Below are 18,119 nucleotides of genomic sequence, written 5' to 3' on the forward strand. Positions count from 1 at the left end.
TGGCAGCTGGTCGCAGGCATAGCAGATATTAACTGGGGCTCGTTCAGTTTTCCGTTTGCAAAAGGCTGCCACCCGCCTTGGGGAAAGCCCAACCAGCCTCTGCCCCGAGAGCAGAGAAATGGGATCAGTGGGTACCCATAGTGCCCCCGGGCACCAAGTTGGGAACCTCTGCTTTAAGGTGCCCCCAGAGTTTTGACTGCCTTCAGCCAAAGCGGCATCTGGAACCATCTCCTGAACGATTTCTGCACTCGCTCTGATTTCGTACTAAATTGCTGGGACTGTTTTTTTTTTGGGGGGGGGGTGATGGCTAAGCTGCCTAGAGCAGGTCGCAGCAGGATTTTTTTTTTTAAGTCAGTAAGGTCATCCTTACAACAACCCTGCAAGGGAAGCAGCTCAGTATGACTTGCCCCACCTGGTGGGGGTTTTCCAAAGCCATTCTAGGGAACTTGCGGTGTGTGTGGGGGGGCACATTCGAACAGAGTCCCCCAGTTTGCTAGCTCTGTCTCTGGGCGGACCTGCTCTGCTGCAAACCAGTCAAAACTGGCATGGCTTTGCTTAAAATATACTTGAATGGACACACAGTCACGGGGGGGGGGGGGGGGGTCTAAACTGAACTGTGAGCCTGAAAATCACCAAATGTTCTCATTCCAAACAGGGCTATTCAAGCTTTCAAAAGGCTGGGAAGGAATATTCAATTGTTTCCCAGCCCCGTCATTTCCAGCCAGAAATTGAATGGATTCTCTTTCCTCCTTCCCTTGGCTGTATTTCTGCAGGCCACCCCAGGGAAATACATTTCTCTGAAATACACTCATGTGTACGAGAACCATGCGACAGCTGAGCCTAAAAGATCTGCCATATGGATTCAGACCCACAGACAAACTCTCCTGAGGCTTCCCTGATGTGTGGGGCTCCTGCTATGCCCTCTCCAGCCCCCCTTTTCATTTTACTTATCTGATTTCTATATCTCCCATCTTTTGATTCCACAGTGGCTTAGATTAAAAATAATAATAATAATATAGGATTTATTTTACCTTCTTCCACCTGGCACAAGCCCCCAGACCAACTGTCCAATTTTGAGAGCCAGTTTGGTGCAGTGGTTAGAAGCGCGGACTCTAATCTGGGAGAAGCAGGTTTGATTCCCCACTCCTCCATGTGCAGCTGCTGGTGTGACCTTGGGTCACTTACAAGTTCTTTCAGAGCTGTTCTCTCAGCAGCAGTTCTCAAAAGAGCTCTCTCAGCCCCACCTACCTCACAGGATGTTTGTTGTGGGGAGGGGAAGGGAAAGGGGATTGTAAACCGCTCTGAGACTAAGAACATAAGAGAAGCCAATGCTGGATCAGGCCAATGGCCCATCCGGTCCAACACTCTGTCACACAGTGGCCAAAAATACCAGGTGCCATCAGGAGGTCCAGCACACTAGAAGCTCTCCCACTGTATAAATCCAATCTCCTCTTCAGCACATTCCCAACAATTTTTCAGTGTCGACTTCCGGTTTATGGCGGCATGCTGAGCAGACTCACCTCCCGGACCTCCCAGGGGTGAAGCTGCGCACCAGCAAAAAGGAGGAGGGGCGAGGCTTCGCTACCCCCCCGGAGCCTGGCTGAAAGGCTCCTAGCCAGGGGACTTCTGAGGTTGCTTCTTCGCCAGCGCGATGCTGGGGAATCAAGGCACTTCTCCGTCCTGACGGTCCTTCCGCTGAGTGTCCGAATGGAACAAGTGACGCTGACCGGGACAAGCGCTGGAGATCGAGCAGCTAAAACGGTGGCTAAGCGAGGTCGGATGACCGAATATGAACAGTGAGTCGGACTAGAGTGTATTCGCTAAGTTAAAAAGAAAGCTCCCCACCCCACGGACTAGAAAGCAAAGTGAGGGAGGGAGGGGCCCCTCCCATGCACATAAACTTAAAAGTGAGACCCGGGGGGGGGGGGAGCGGAAGTAAAAGCGGCAAAATCTGTTGGGAAAGACTTACCAAGGCGCATATGACCACATATTCAGAGACTTTAAAAATTTTGGTGAAAGTAAACAACCTATAAAGATGGTGGCGAAGAGGACGGAGAAAGAGAAATTTTTAAAAGTGAAAGTAGCTGAGAGCCCACGACTGGAAGGAACCACCGAGCTGGCTAAAACGTTGGCAGAGTCCCTGCGCCCCCTGCTGGACCAGATGACTAATCTCAAGGAACAGTTATCAACAATGAACCAATGTATCACTACTCAGCAGACGCAATTGAATGAGACTCTTAAAATTACAGAACAAACAGCTGAGAAAGTGAAAGAAGTTGACGCCACTGCTCAAAAGGTGAAGAAAAAGGTACAAAAATTGGAAAAGAAGCAAGTTTCAACAGAAGAACAGCTTTTACAATTACAAATGGAGAAGGCAAACTTGGTCCTTCGTTTCCAAGGTGCCCCAGAGACTAAGGGTGAGAATCTGAAGCAAATGATGAGAGAAGCATTGGCCCCAGTGACAGATTTGAAGGCAGAGTATCTCATGAGCGAAATGGATGTGGCCTACAGGTCCTATTCTGTATACATAAAGAAGAATAATCTGCCTGGGGAAATAGTAATGAGATTCTCGAAGAGGCATGTGAGGGATTCTATCCTGAGAGCAACGGCGGGGACACCCTTGAAAACTGGGGACAGTACCATCAGGATTCCGAAAGACATCCCATTTGAAATAAGACAAAGGAGAAAGAAATATAAAGATTTAATTCTTTTTCTTCAAACAAATGCAATTAGCTACCGGTGGTTATATCCAGAGGGCGTAACCTTCAAACTTCAGGATAAAAAAGAAAAGATTGACTCTGTTTCCAAAGTACAGGACTTTTTGAGAATCCAGTTGGGTGAGCCAGAGGAGGTGGATAAAAAGGAGAAGGACAGTAAGTCCAGTGACGAGCTGGACTCGGGGTCTTCTGGAGAGGACTCTCTTTCTGAGAAAGGGGTGGCGGTTCCTAAAAGTCCTTACAAACTGCAGAAAAGACAGGATAACAAAAAATGAAGGCTAAAGGACTCTGAATTGTGCCTTTGAAAATACTGTTGCTAATATTGAGATGCTTTGGGGTCTTTTTTCCAACAGCTAAATTTAAGATTTAAAAGTTACATTAGCATATCTGACTAAGTTCATAAAATTGTTAGCGTTTTAAGGGATGGCTTTGTGTATAAGCTAATTCGATTATCTCCTCTCTTGGGTTTTTAGTCAGTAGTGGTTATCTTTTCTTTCTCCTTAATTGTAGTTTCCCTCCCCTATTTTCATTGTAGTTTGTAGTCCTTATATAAAATGCAATAAAAAAATCTCCTTCGGGGGGCTAAAAACAAACACACACCAAAAAACAATTTTTCAGTGTCAGACTAAGCCTGTGGAGACCCCCCTCCCCCAAGACATTTAAAATCTCCACTCACTGGAGGACCTCAGCCAGTCTGTCTTTCTCTCTCCCTCAACCTAACCTACCTCAGGATTATAGTGAGGATGAAATGCAAGAGAACCCGGAGCTAGATAGAAGGGCAGGATGAAAATGCAATGGAGATCTAGAGACCTCGCAGACTATAGTAAATGCAGAGTGTTGGACTAGAATCTGGGACACCCAAGTTCGAGTCCCCACATGTCATGGGAACTCGCTGGGTGACCTTCGGCCAGTCACACTCTCTCAGCCTAACCTACCTCACAAGGTTTTTGTGAGGGTAAACTGGTGGAGAACACAATGATGTAAGCCACTTTGGGTCCCCATTAGGGGACAAAGTCTGGTTATAAATAAATAATAAAACACATTTCCCCCATATGGGAAGGACTATGGCTTGTCAGATGTGCTCGGCAGATCTCGGAAGCTAAGCAGGATCAGCCCTGACTAGTATTTGGATGGGAGACCTCCAAGGAATACTGGGGTCGTGACGCAGAGACAGGCAGTGGCAAACCACCTCTGAAACGTCTCTTGCCTTAAAAAACAAGTCTAGCTTGCCACCTAGTGGTGCATAAAGCTAAACAGATAGAACGTCTGGCTGCCAGACAGTCCTAGGATCTCCTGGCTGTACTACACACACTGCCATACAATAACTAATTAATTCAGGCTGGGATCCCAACTAACCTGGCAATTTCCATCAATTCCCCCTTGAACAGATAAACGGATGAAACTTCCATATACTGAATTGGACCCTTGGTCAATCAGGGTCAGAAATGGCTCCTCAGACTGGCAGTGGCTCTTCGGGGTCTCAGGTGCAGAGGTCTTCCGCTTCTCCGATTGCCTTTTAAGTGGAGATGGCTGGACACGGGACTTTCCCTTTGCGAGTGAAAGGAACTCACGGCAGCCATTCCGTGCCTGCCTCCACCTCCTGAAGCAGCCATTCTATGGCAGCCATTCTGTGACTGTGTCTACCACACTCTGTCAGAATTCCAAAGGTGCCCGCGGGTTCCGAAACGCTGGGACCCCCTGGTCCAGGTACAGTCAGCACCCCGGGAGGGGAGTGGCTGATGACGGCAGGCCTCCATGTATTAATAACAACCAAAACAGGAGATACACAGTTGAGAATCAAACCGAAACAAAAAACTGTGTGTGTAATATAAATGACGCAACAATTACTCATGAAACTTGTAACATTTATATCAAAGGAGTATAAATATAAAGAAACAGACAATTAGGGGAAGGCGTTTCAGCTGAAGCGCTACAGATATTTGACTTTGAACGGCTATGGAGTCAACGTGAGATTAAGGGCCTGTTCACACGGCGCTGGAATACTGGAAAACTGGAATATTTTGTTCCGGTTTTGCATGTCTACACCACCCCTCAAGAGCCATCCCTCTTACCGGCTGCTCGCTGTCCCCCTCGCCCTCGTCCCCATCCGGCGACGGCAGCAGCTGCTCCTGGGTGGCCGCGGGGCTGTCCTTGCCATCGGCCCAGTCGCCACCAGCCTGGCATGCCTTCTCCCGGCGCTTCTGGGCGGCCAGGAGGTCGAGGCCCAGCAGGAAGGTGCGCAGCGCGAGCCGCTCGTGCTGCTCGGGCGCCGTCTCCGCCACCTGCTTGCCACCCCCATCCAGGCTGCCGGAGCCCCCACCTCTCGTTCCTGCCTCCACCGGGATGCTGTAAGCACTGGCATTATTTTTTTTTAAAAAATTGACTTCTTAAGCGAATGCCTGCCCATGCGCTCAAACCGGAAGCTTAAAAAAAAAAAAACTTCAGAGAGTGGTCAGACGGCCCTATTCGCAATCATTGTGAAAGAGGGCTGTTCACATAAGTGAAATCGCGCGTTCAAAGCGCGAGATCCAGGAAAGTACTTGATTTTCCCGGGGTCAGGAAAACCTGTGAGTATTGCGTGAGTGAGCCTGCTTTGATGCGGGAGGCAGATTGGCGCATGTAAACAGAAACTTTAAATGCGGGAGGAAACAGCGGCGAATCCCGATCAAAGGGACAGTGTGATCGCACCCTTAGAGAGATTCTTTAATATGGGATTATAGGTTCTTCTTTTGATAAAGCACCAGCGATACGGGGGAACCCTGTAGCTAGGAAACGCGTGAAGCATTGATGGAACCTGCCTTCCATACTCAACACTGATGGGACCTGCTTTTTGTGAAGAACCTGAAGATCATTTTTGAACTTTTTCCTGTTTTGGAAACATTTGTGGAACTCCTATCATATAAACATCACTAATAAGTTCTTTCTTTGTGAATACTTGTAATTTTGTATGGAGATATTGTTTCATTAAGCATGTGGGTAGATATGAGCTTCTTTACAGTGAATGTTGACTGTTTCTTTATATTTATATTCCTTTGATAGAAATGTTATAGTTTCATGCGTAATTGTTGCATGATTTATATTACATACACAGGGTTTGGGGGGGGGTTTGGTGTGTTTGCTCCATGTATTAATGGCACCTTGGGCGCAGAAGCCTAAGCGTGTGTTGGCTTTTCCTGTGGGAGGATTGGCCCGTGCTACCTGTAGCCTGCATGGAGGACAGAGCCAGGATCCCGTTCCGCTTTCTGCACATTTTCCCGCCTAGGCTTTGATCATCTAAACAGAGCTAACAACAAAAGGGGGGAACCCCGCGGTTCAAACCAAACCAAATCATAAAAAGATACGTGCTCTACCACAAGAGCCAGTAAATCACCCAGGTCTCCCAACAAAACTGAACCGTCTGGGCCGTTTGGAAACGACATGACGGAACAAACATTACATTCTCCGAAACAGAAGCACACGCAGACAGAACAAGCACACGTACAGCCTGCCTCCCACGTTCTGTACATCAAAAGTCGCAACCCGCAACCCCCCAAGACGCTTCAAAGGTCTGGCCCTGACAACGGAGTAGGCATTGTGGTTTATATAAAGAGACACTGGCCCACCAGAACAATATGTGTGGACTTTGCTATTAGAACCAGACTGTTTTCATCCAAAAGGATTTTTCTCGTCATTCCCGCTGGCCTTCAGTAAAGTTCTGACTCTGCATTGCTCACCTCAAAAGCAAAAGGTAAGGAGGATTTTACCACAGTCAGAGCCAAACAGCAGAGGAAAGTATTTGAGGGTGTCTCTTTCCCCCCCACCCCATCCATCGCCTCTGCATTTGAACATTCACTGTGTTCGCAGCCGACTTCCAAGTTCTTTCCTGCAAACACCACACTTAGGAACTTTCAGAGGAACAAACAGCGACTTTGCATTTCTGTGATTCCCCCACGCTGCATAATTTTATGCACTGCAAAAAAAAAAACCTGAGTGCGCTTGGTAGCAGTATTCAAAGGAAATGCTTCCCAATCAGTCTTTCATTGTCAGCCAGAACAATGTTGCCTTAAAATAGGTTAGGATTGAGGGGGGCCCCGCTAGAAGCGCCTGCATTGCCCCCTTAAAAACTCTCTCTACCAACAGGAGCCTGAAGCAGATTTTGGAGAGGTGGGGGGGGGATAAAGCCTTAGAAATTTTTTTAAAAGTCTATTTTCTCATCATTCCGTTGCAGAACCGGTTTCATCAATAGATCACGCCATTCAAAATCTTTTGGTTGGCGGAAAAGGGGGCACTGATTAATAAGGCAGCATGTTCTTTTTTAAAAGTGATATGTTGGTTTTTATCCCTGTCCTGTGTGGCCCAGGCTAGCCAGATCTGGTCAGATCTCAGTCGCTAAGCGGGGTCGGCCCTGGTTACTGCTTGGATGGGAGACCGCCAAGGACGTCTAGGGTCGCTACGCAGAGGTGGGCAATGGCAAACTGCCTCTGAACGCCTCTTGCCTTGAAAATCCTACGGGGTTGCTATAAGTTGGCTGTGACTCGATAGCACTTTACACACATATATATTGAGTTGTGAGAACTGGCCCGTTGCTTTGTCTAGACATGCTGGAGACTGTAACTGGGACTTTACATACAAAACACGTGCTCTACCAGTGAGCCAGGGCTCCTTCCCTCCAGGAAGATGCCAGGTGCTGTCTTGGAAGAGGTATGCCTCTCTTCTTTCTTCTGACCAGCTGGGTCAGACCAGTGGTCCATCTAGTCCAGCATCCTGTCTCACATAGTAGCCAAGTAGTTACTATGAAGGGCCAACAACAGAGCACAGAGGCCGAGGCCTTCATAAGAACATCAGAAGAGCCCTGCTGGATGAGACCAGTGGTCCATCCAGTCCAGCCTCCCGTCTCACACAGTGGCCAACCAGTTCCTCCGGATGATCAGCAACAAGGCATAGAGGCTGAGGCCTTCCTAAGAACATCAGAAGAGGCCTGCTGGATCAGACCAGTGGTCCATGTAGTCCAGCATCCTGCCTCACACAGTGGCCTCAACCAGCTCCTCTGGAGGGCCAACAACAGGGCAGAGAGGCCGCGGCCTTCATAAGAACATCAGAAGAGCCCTGCTGGATCATTCCAGTGGTCCATCTAGTCCGGCCTCCCATCTCACACATGGACCAACCGTCTCCTCTGTGGGTTCGACAACAGGGCACAGAAGTTGAGGCTTTCATTGGAACATCCCGCTCCTGACCTTCAATGGGGCACCTCTGGTCCCAGCGTTGGAGTTCCTAGATGCCTCCTTCACAGTGGAGGCCCAGGTACCAGCCACTGCCAAGGCAGCCTTTTACCATCTTCGGCTGATTAGGCAGTTGGTTCCCTTCCTCGAACGCAATGGCTTGGCAACAGCGATCTATGCAGTGGTCACCTCGAGATTGGACTACTGTAATGCTCTCTACGTGGGGCTGCCCTTGTCTCAAATACGGAAGCTGAAGCTGGTGCAAAATGCCGCGGCCAGGCTGTTGATGGGACTCCCAATCCAGAAGCACATCCAGCCTGTGCTCAAGGCATTGCACTGGCTGCCGATAGCATACCGAATTCATTTTAAGGCGCTGGTTCTCACCTTTAAAGCCAGGGACCTACATACCTGAGGGGACCGCCTTTCCCCACATGTTCCCCAGAGAGCACTGTGGTCAGGGGCCCAGAACTGACTGCCCCTCCTGAGTCTTAAGGAGGCCAGGCTGCAGACAACCAGGGCGTGGGCTTTTTTGGTGGCGGCTCCATCCTGGTGGAATGAGCTCCCAGAGGAGATCGGGGCCCTGTGGGACCTCTCACAGTTCCACGGGGCCTGTAAAACAGAGCTCTTCCGCCAGGCTTTTGGAGCCGCCACCGCTATTAACAACTAGGATAAGAAGCCCTGCTGCCCCAGATAGTACATTAAACAGCCTGTACTAGCAGCCGGGAAAGACACCTGAAGACATCTATAGGAGATCTGCGAGCCGGCCACGGGAAGGGAGATAGTGGATGGTAGCCATCATGAGCTTTATTACTGGAATCTAGCACTTATTAGGGAACTATAATTGTTTTAATATTGTTTTAAATGTCTTATTATATTATTAAATGCTTTTGCTGATTTTAGGTAAGCTGCCCTGAGCTGGCCTAGGCTGGGAGGGTGGGGTACAAATCTGGACCCATAAATAACATAAAGGTAAAGGTTCCCTTGCTCGAAAGCCAGTCAAGTCCGACTCTAGGGTTGTGGTGCTCATCTCCGTTTCCAGGCCAAAGAGCCAGCGCTGTCCGAAGACATTTCCGTGGTCATGTGGCCGGCATGACTAAACACCAAGGCGCATGGAACGCTGTTTCCTTCCCACCGAAGTGGTACCTATTTATCTACTTGCCATTTCTTGCTTTCGAACTGCTAGGTTGGCAGGAGCTGGAACTAGAGACGGGAGCTCACTCCGTCATGTGGCACACCCGGGTCTCGAACTGCTGAACTACCGACCTTCCACAGCCTGCAGTTCAGCGTCTTAACCACTTGAGCCACCGCAGCTCCCAATAAATAACATAACATATCATAATATAAGAAGGGCCCGGCTAGATCAGACCAGTGGTCCATCTAGTCCAGCATCCTCTCTCTCAGAGTGGACAACCAGTTCCTCTGGAGTTCTACCAACAGGGTGTACAGGCTGAGGTCTTCCCTTAATTTTTTCCTCCCAGCAAGCAAATGCCTCTTCGAAGAGGCTGTCAGACACACCACCATTGGTGAAAAAACAAGCTCCGCTTTTGTTTGTTTCTTCTCCAGGAAGTTTGCTTCCCTACATGTCAACTTTATGATGGTTTGGGGGCTTCTGCCCACTGCCGGCCAACTGGCCAGCAGGGGAAGCCCCGCCCCCAAACAGCTACGTCGCCAGGCAACGTCCCTGACGTGATGATGCCACCAGGAAGTGATGTCATTGCATCGGAGATGCTCTGGTTTGGGGGCAAATCTCTATGACTTGAGGGCAATTGTACCATAGAGTTTTGCCCTCGAGCCAGAGCTTCGCCACGTGACATCCCTGACGTGATGTTGTCACTTCCGCCCCACTCCAGGAAAGCTCCCTCCCTCCCATCCCCCGCCAGCATGTCAATGACACCTGGCAACCCTACTTTTCTTCTACACTTTTGGGGTGAGTGCCCCTTAATTGCGCTACCATTGGCAAGGTTCCGGCTCCCTCTAAGCTGTGGAGTCCCGTGAGCAAACTGTGAGCCACTGGTATTAAAGTTGTGACCGAGCCATTTGGCTACTGCATAAACTAGTTTGCTCTGGAGCCATCCTTCCTGAGCTAAGACAAAAATCTGAGAGCCGGAGGCTAAAAAAAACTGTGAGCTTGCTCACCTTAACTCAGCTTAGAGGGAACACTGGTTCTGGGACATTCCCCCGCGCACACACTGTCTGCAGAGCAGAGCGCTTACCTTTTCCTGGTACTGCCGCCGTGAGGAATCCAAAGACTGGATGAGGGCCGTGGCGTGACCGATGAACATGGCATAGCAGGTGGCGCCGACGATCATGCTCAGCATGGTGAGCCATACGTCGGACATGCCCACCGGGGCCTGCTGCCCGTAGCCGATGCACAGCATGTGACTCATGGCCTTGAACAGAGCATAGGAATACTGCTTCCCCCAGGAGTCATTCTAAAGAGACAGACAGACAGACAGGGTTACAGGACGCAAGGCAGAAAAAAGGTCGGGGAGACTCTCTTTGGCGAAGAGAGATCCAGAGGGTAGGTGTGCTGGCCTGCAGTCGAAGAGCAAGATTTGAACCCAGTAGCAACTCAGAGGCCAACGAGATTTCGGGTTAAAGAAGAAGAAGAGATTGGGTTTATACCTCGCCCTTCACTCAAGAGTCTCAGAGCGGCTTCCTTCCCTTCCTCTCCCCACAACAGACACCCTATGAGGTAGGTGGGGCCGAGAGAGCTCTCCCGAGAACTGTACTTCAGAAAACAGCTCTGAGAGAGCTGTGACGGACCCGAGGTCACCCAGCTGGCTGCATGTGGAGGAGTGGGGAATCAAACCCGGTTCTCCCAGATTAGAGTCCGCCGTTCTTAACCACTAAACCACACTGGCTGTACACCAAACTTTACCTCTGTTCCGACTTGTATCTGACCAAGGGAGCTCTGGCTCTCCGAAACCTTTACCCCCAAAATCGTGTTGGTCTCAAAGGCGCTACTGGACTCGAATCCAGCCGTTCTCCTTGGTGAAGGTGGGTCAAAACATACCCTGACCACCAAAGAAGCCTATGGGGTCTCTCGGGGGCCGGGTGGAAGGTTGTACGCCCCATGCTCTCTACCGGAGGGCAATTTCCGGGATGATGCTTACCAGCCCAATGCTTGGTGCTTACAAGTATTTTAGTGGCGATTAGTTGAATTGGCCACCATCAATTTGTGGCATGGAACAGAACCTATGCAGACAAACCAGGCTTCTACATACAGTACAGGTAGACACAAATCCATCTTCACGGACAAATAGGTGCACACGCGCATACACATGAACACATGAAGCTGACTTACAGGGAATTAGACCCTTGGTCCATCGTAGTAAGTATCGTCTATTCACACTGGCAGTGGCTCTCCAGAGTTCCAGATCAAGGTCTTTCCCATCACCTACTACTGCCTGGTCCTTTTAACTGGAGATGCCGGGGATTGAACCTGGGGCCTTCTGCACGCCAAGCCAATGTTCCACCACTGAGCTATGGCCCCTTCCCTGACAGTCTTGAACACAGGAAGCTGCCTTATACAGAATCAGACCTTTGGTCCATCAAAGTCAGTATCGTCTATTCAGACTGACAGCGGCTCTCCAGGGCCTCAGGTAGAGGTCTTTCCCATTACATACTGCCTGGTCTTTTTCATGAGAGATGCTGGGGATTGAACCTGGGACCTTCTGCATGCCAAGCAGATGTTCTGTCCCTGAGCTAGGGCCCCTCCACCCACCCACAATCAAGCAAAGGGGAGTCATGAATCAATCTAAAACACTAACCCCTTTAATGTTCCCAAACAAGTAGATCTGGCTTTCTGGGATTTCTCCGCCAGCTCCTTTATTTGATGCTGTTTTCATTGAAATGATGCTATGAACACAGAAACACACGTGCCCGTTTGATAAAGAGGAGTCTCTAAAAATTCAGAAATAGTCATTCTGCTTAAATTTGTCCCAAACATCCCCCATGCCCCCCCCATAGCCCTGGACTGTTCTCATGACGACCAACAGCATACGTAAGTATCCTCTGCCTGCTTACTCACCCCCTCCCAAACAACAGGGACATTTAAGGTGGGTTAGTTACACTCTCGAATGTGGCAAACCACGCTTTGGTCCGCATGACGAGAGCGGCTGCTGTGTGGCCAAGGAAGTGGGCGTTCCTCGGAATGGAGCCACAGTTTTGCCCAGCGGTGCTTCCTTTCCCAGATTTATTATCCTTATATTAACTAATGATTAAATTAATCTTCCCTCCGGAAAGGGCACGCCTGATATACACATCAGCACACCGCCAAGCGCGAGACCGTGGTCGAGTTAGCGCTTCACAGCCAACAGACTATGTAGGAATACTCCGGGGAAATCAATCACTGGCTTCTTACAAGATAACACTCCTCGCTTCTGTCCATCTGTTACAACGCCCACTCCTCTAAAAACACCCTCTGAACAAGCGGAGGATGCTGACTGGGCCCAAGGCTGTACTGAATCTTCAGAATGGGAATAATGACCGCGTCGTCTGCAATGGATAGGGTTGCCACTCCAGGTCCCCCCTGTCCAGTGGAGGGGAGTGGGAGGGGAGGGTTGCCAGCTCCAAGTTGGGAAACTCCTGGAGATTTGGGGGGTGGAGCCTGGGGAGGACCGGGACCTTCGTGGGGTACGATGCCAGAGAATCCACCCTCCAAATCACCCAATTTCTACAGGGGAACTACACCAGTTTGGTGCAGTGGTCAGGAGCACGGACTCTAATCTTGGAGAACCAGGTTTGATTCCTCACGCCTCCACATGCAGCTGACGGTGTGACCTTGGGTCACTTACAAGATTTTCCAGAGCGCTTCTCTCATGAGCAGTCCTCGAAAGAGCTCTCTCAGCCCCACCTACCTCACAGGCAATGTTCCCTCTAAGCTGTGGAATCTTGTGAGCAAAAATCCTACTTTGTGAGCTACTGGCTTAAAGTCGTGAGTGAGCGATTTGGCTGCTGCGTAAATTAGTTTGGTCTGGAGCCATCCTTCCCGAGCGAAGACAAAAATGTGTGAGCGGGAGGCTAAAAAAACTGCAAGCTAGCTCACACTAACTCAGTTTAGAGGGAACACTGCTCACAGGGTGTCTGTTGTGGGGAGGGGAAGAGAAAGGAGATTGTAAAACGCTCTGAGACTCCTTCGGGTAGTGAAGGGCAGGGTATAAATCCAATATCTTCTTCTTCTTGATCTGTAGTCTGGACATGAGCTGTAATTCCAGGCGAATCCCCAGGTCCCACCCTGGAGGTTGGCATCCCCAATAAATGAATATACCATGTAGCACAAAAAGGGATGATAAGAAGCGCATATTTTAAAAGTGCAGCATAGTTTCCCCCCTACTTTATTTGTACCCTGCCTCCGAGCACCTTACCTCCTTCTTGTCTCCTCTATTCTATCCTAAAAACAACCCTGTGAGGTAGACTAGGCTGAGAGACTGGCTCAAGGTTGTCCAGTGAGCTTCCGGGGCCAACTGGGGACTCGAGCCGGCGACTTCCAGATCCTACTCAGACACTCTTAACCCCTACACTGTGCTGGATGGATTGTGTGGCGTCCTTCTTATTGGGTGGGGACTGTTTTGCCTTTAAATCATACTCTGTGACGTGCTTGCTTTTAGGGGGAACGGTTTTACCTTTAATTCACACTTTGTGTATATAAACTCGGTAGTTTCTGCTGCCACCAGGAATTAAAAATTCCAAAATCTCTCTCCTTTGGTAGTGTAACCCAGGATCTGGGCACTCGAGAGGACTATCTGGCCCTGAGGAAGTACTGTACTGAATTCTGGGATATATTTAAACGAAAATGGATTTATTGAAATAAGAACATAATTGGTTTCTGGAAAAAGGAACTCGTGAAATATAAGTAGCAACTAGCAAGCTTGGTGTCACACACAGTCTCTCTGACACCAAAATTCCACTCTGACAGGATTCTCTCTCTTTCTCATATATGCAGCTAAACCGGCTAAACTCTTCGACTTTTCCACACAGGATAAAACATTGGTCTAATCACACAGTTTAGACACAGCTTGTTTCTTTTCCTTATAGACTCTCTCACAATACTTTTAGAGTTCCACAGACTCTCTAAAGCTTTTTACACTTCACTTTCCAAAGACATACACACACTCTGAACTCTGTCATAAAACACACACACACAGAAATTCCTTTCAGAACATCTCCTCCCACACTCTCAGTCATCAGCCAATCACAGCACACACATCTCCCCCTATCGCCCTCCTTGCAGTACTGCAGTCAAACGAACATTTAAAGGAACACACACACATCAAAACAAGGAGTCATTACAGATTGTGACTGGACTTGGCCGATACTGGCACTGATATGACATGTGAAAGGGGAAACCGGATCGTGCATACTGGCTCCAGCATACCCACAGGGAAGTCCTGCTTGCCTGCGTTACCCTATCATGAGCCCAGCAGTCACAGGCCTATCAATCATATGTGCTTTAAGGAATGCTGGTGTTGTGTATTGAGCCCGAGTAATCCCTGAAATAGTACCCGGACATGGTTGAGCTTGTTTCCCCTGAATTATAGTTTACTAGGATCCTGGAGTAGACCAATAGAGTAATAGTGTTATGTAAATAGCCTATCGTTGGGAGTGGGATGTGTTTGGGGTATGGTGATTGCATGCTTAAAAACAGGGCAGCTGCCCTGGAGTTTTTGTAGTGTTCCTGAATTCACTTAATAAAGCAGAGCTGTTTCACTGCAATGCGTCCAGAACCAAGTATTTAACCGTTGCTTTTCAAATATTCCGGATCATAGGGATGGACCCTGCGTGTGCAGGTATGGGAGGCAGACAATGGCACCTTGGCCTTTGGACGGGGGCATCTCCAGCATGCTTTGCCCCATGCTCTTTCCCAGATGGACACTCGCGTGTCATGTGCAGGGTTTCCCCTACATTGTGCTAGCGCACCAATTTCCAAACCCCAGTGCACAGATTTTCGTCTCAGCACAGGGGGCCAAGGGGTGGGTTTGGAGAAGGCAGGCCCTTAACATAAGAACATAAGAGACGCCAATGTTGGATCAGGCCAAAGGCCCATCCAATCCAACACTCTGTCACACAGTGGCCAAAAATACCAGGTGCCATCAGGAGGTCCACCAGAGGGACAGTCTGTCGTGATCCAGGCTGCTTTAGCTGAGGATCACTCAGCTGATGCTGATGAAGCTCCTGTCAGCAGCTCTGAGGCTCAACCAGCTGGTGCTGTCAACGACCCTGAGACGGTGGAGGCAGGTCCTAGTGCCCTAGGTGCTGAGGACGGCGTGTGCTCCAGCCCCATGACGAACACTGGGAACATGAAAGAGGCAACCCGGAGAGGTGGCGCCTCAGCAACCCCAGATCTTGGGGAGATTTCACAGGCTGCCTCGCCTTCCCTTTCCCCGGAGCCAGGGGGACACAGGAGGAAGCGAGTGCACTTGGAGCTGCTCAAGAGGAGGCGGAGCACGTGCCTCACAGCCCGGCGACTGCCAAGTCAAGAGGAACACCTGGGGTTAATGAGCCAAAATGGATGGCTCTCTCACAAGCGATGAGGTCCAGCTATGAGCTGCCTATAAAGAACGAGGCTTCAGATAAGGGTAGGTATGGGAGCAAATCGTCACCTTTCTGGAGACGTGCAACCACATCACCTGGACCTGCTTGACTGTGCCTCTTGGACCTGCTCAGACTCTGCTTCTTGGACCCTCAGCTGTATGACTCTTTGACTGAACTCTCAACTTTGTGCTTCTGGTTAGTGGTTTTGTCTCTTTCCTTTGGTCTTGGCTGAGTCTGCTCTGACCCAGGACACAGTCCTTTTAAGTGCCTGCCTTCTCCAAGCCTGCTTTCTGCAATTGCACGTCTTCCTTCCTTCCTTCCTTCCTTCCTTCCTTCCTTCCTTCCTTCCTTCCTTTTCATTTCTTTCTTTCCCATTCTTTTCCTTAATCTCCATTTCTTTCTTTCTATTCATATTTCTTTCTTTCCTTTCCCCCCTTTCTTTCTATCCCCTTTTCTCTTCCCCTTCCCCTTTCCCTTTCTCTCTCTCCCTGTTCTTCCATTTCTTTCCTTCCCTTTCTTCCTCTCCCTTTCTTTCCATTTTCCCTTTCCTGCTTTCTCTTTCTTTCTTTCCATTCCTTCCTTTCTCTCCTTTTCCTTCTTTCTTTCTTTCCCGCTCTTTCAGTTTCTTTCTTTCCCTTACCAAACTGAATTAAAAAAAATAAATTAAAAATTAGGCTCGCTCACAACTTTTATGCTCGTAGATTTTTTGGCTCACAAAGTGCAGTTTTTGCTCACAACTGTCGACAGCTTAGAGGGAGCATTGTGTGTCTGGCCCTAGCGCAGTTGATCAACCTCCAATTCAATATGGCGCCAGTGACTGTGGCAGGGTGAAGCGCTCACTGAAGGTATCTCCCCTTGGGGGCAAGCATCGCTTAAGTTCTCTCACCCTCCTTCTCCCTTCCTGCTTCTTGAGAAACTGACCTTAAGGTTGGTTCAACTTAGTTCACGATAAGACAGGAAGGCTTTCCAACTCATTTCAGCTCCATGTTGTAAGAACTGTACATGAAGAGAGAGCAGGGTAGGACGGCAGAGGTAGAGAGAGGCAGGCTTCTCCCAGATCTATTCCTTTAACGTTCAGAATTCCTCTCTTTCCGTGCCCTGGATGGCCCAGGGTAGCCCGATCTTGTCAGCTCTCGGAAGCTAAGCGGGCTCTGCCCTGTTTAGTACTTGGATGGGAGACCACCAAGGAAGTCTGGGGTTGCGATGCAAAAACAGGCAATGGCAAAACCACCACTGAACATCTCTTGCCTTGAAAGTCCTACACGGTTCAGCTATAACTTGACAGCACTTCACACACGAGCCATGCTCCTTAATGGTGGTTTAATTAGAAGAATTTCTAAAATTAGTTCTGGAATTGGGAGCAGGCTTTCTGCCCTTTCCGTTCACTCGCACCTCTTCCTCCCCATCAAAAAGTGCTCTTTCACTCTAATACAGGGGTGGCCAAACTGTGGCTCGGGAGCCACATGTGGCTCTTTCACGCCTATTGTGCGGCTCCCGGCAGGGCGGCTGGGGAAGCAAAGGAGAGGCATGCCTCCCCGATCGGTCTTCCCTTCCCCAGCCAGTGTTTCCCTCCTTGGGTAGGCTTGAGGTGGGGGGGAGGGAGAGCAGAGAAAGAAAGAACTCTTTAACTTTAAATGTGTTCTCAAAGCCGTCTCCCTGCCAGCTAGCTTGGAGAAGCATTTGTCTCTTTAAATCCAGGCTGGCTTGGCTCGGAGAAGGCATCTGTCTCTTTGATTTAATATGGAAATTTGCATATTTTTCAATTAAAAATGTGTGTGTTCCTGTCTTGCGGCTCTCAAACATCTGATGTTTATTCTATGTGGCTCTTACGTTAAGCAAGTTCGGGCACCCCTGCCCTAATAAAAACTATTGGGAGAGTGAGCAGTCTTAATGTGGTTGGATGTATGATTAAATGAACATTCTTTTCCAATGGCGTTTTACTGATGCACACATGCGCTCTTGAGCATTAGAGAAGCATCTCTCCCAAAGAATCTTGATATAAGCCTGCATACAATCACAGTGAGCAGGCTATTTTTGTGGTGCTTCTCCACTGCGCACCAGTAAACATGCACATAAGAAAACACACTGCAAGAATCTTGATAAAATGGCCTCTTTGTCGTGTGTGTGTGTGTGTAAGAAGGAAAGGGTGAAACCCCCCACAAAGGATTTGAAAGGATCTGACAAGTGCACCAGACTGCACATATCAAATATTCTATACAATTTCAGGAATTTATTAGAAAATTGAGAATTTCTAATGAACTAACTCCATTTCAAAAGGGAGAGCAGATAATCTGGAACTCCAGAATCAAAACTTGAAAAATCCAAGAAGCATTCAGAAGTATGCCCTAGGCAAAGCCGCTGTACGAAACTGAATCCAGGCCTCTGCCATCAGCAGCATCAGTGGAAAGTTACCGGCCATGCTATCGCGTCACAGTGCAGCATCCGTCAGGTCAAACAGGGTTTGGTTTCTTGGAGATGCCTTTCAGGGCAGATAAAGCTGGAATATTGAGTTACCCCTGGAACAGCCTGTTCCAATGGACAAAACTGCTCCGTTTTATTGAATGGACAACCCGGCAAAAGGGGCACGCACCCCATACAGGATTCGGGGCTTCAGAATGAGACGACTCACCCCAGGCGCCGACCTGTCTAGGCTAACTTTGCTAACAAA

The 18,119-nt window shown here is 49.0% G+C and overlaps 1 protein-coding gene across 1 annotated transcript in view; it reads right to left on the reverse strand.

Moving 5' to 3' along the window:
* The window catches only part of HCN4 (hyperpolarization activated cyclic nucleotide gated potassium channel 4), a 184,403-nt gene that overhangs the window by 25,788 nt on the left and 140,496 nt on the right, over positions 1–18,119 (reverse strand). The window contains 5 exon segments of the mRNA XM_015425678.1: positions 1,461–1,485; positions 5,964–5,990; positions 6,326–6,337; positions 9,458–9,486; positions 10,106–10,347. Coding sequence (XP_015281164.1) covers positions 1,461–1,485; positions 5,964–5,990; positions 6,326–6,337; positions 9,458–9,486; positions 10,106–10,347 — 335 coding nt within the window.

Source organism: Gekko japonicus, unplaced genomic scaffold, assembly GCF_001447785.1.
Source record: "Gekko japonicus isolate JY-2015 unplaced genomic scaffold, Gekko_japonicus_V1.1 scaffold1259, whole genome shotgun sequence".
NCBI classification, from domain to species: Eukaryota; Metazoa; Chordata; class Lepidosauria; order Squamata; family Gekkonidae; genus Gekko; species Gekko japonicus.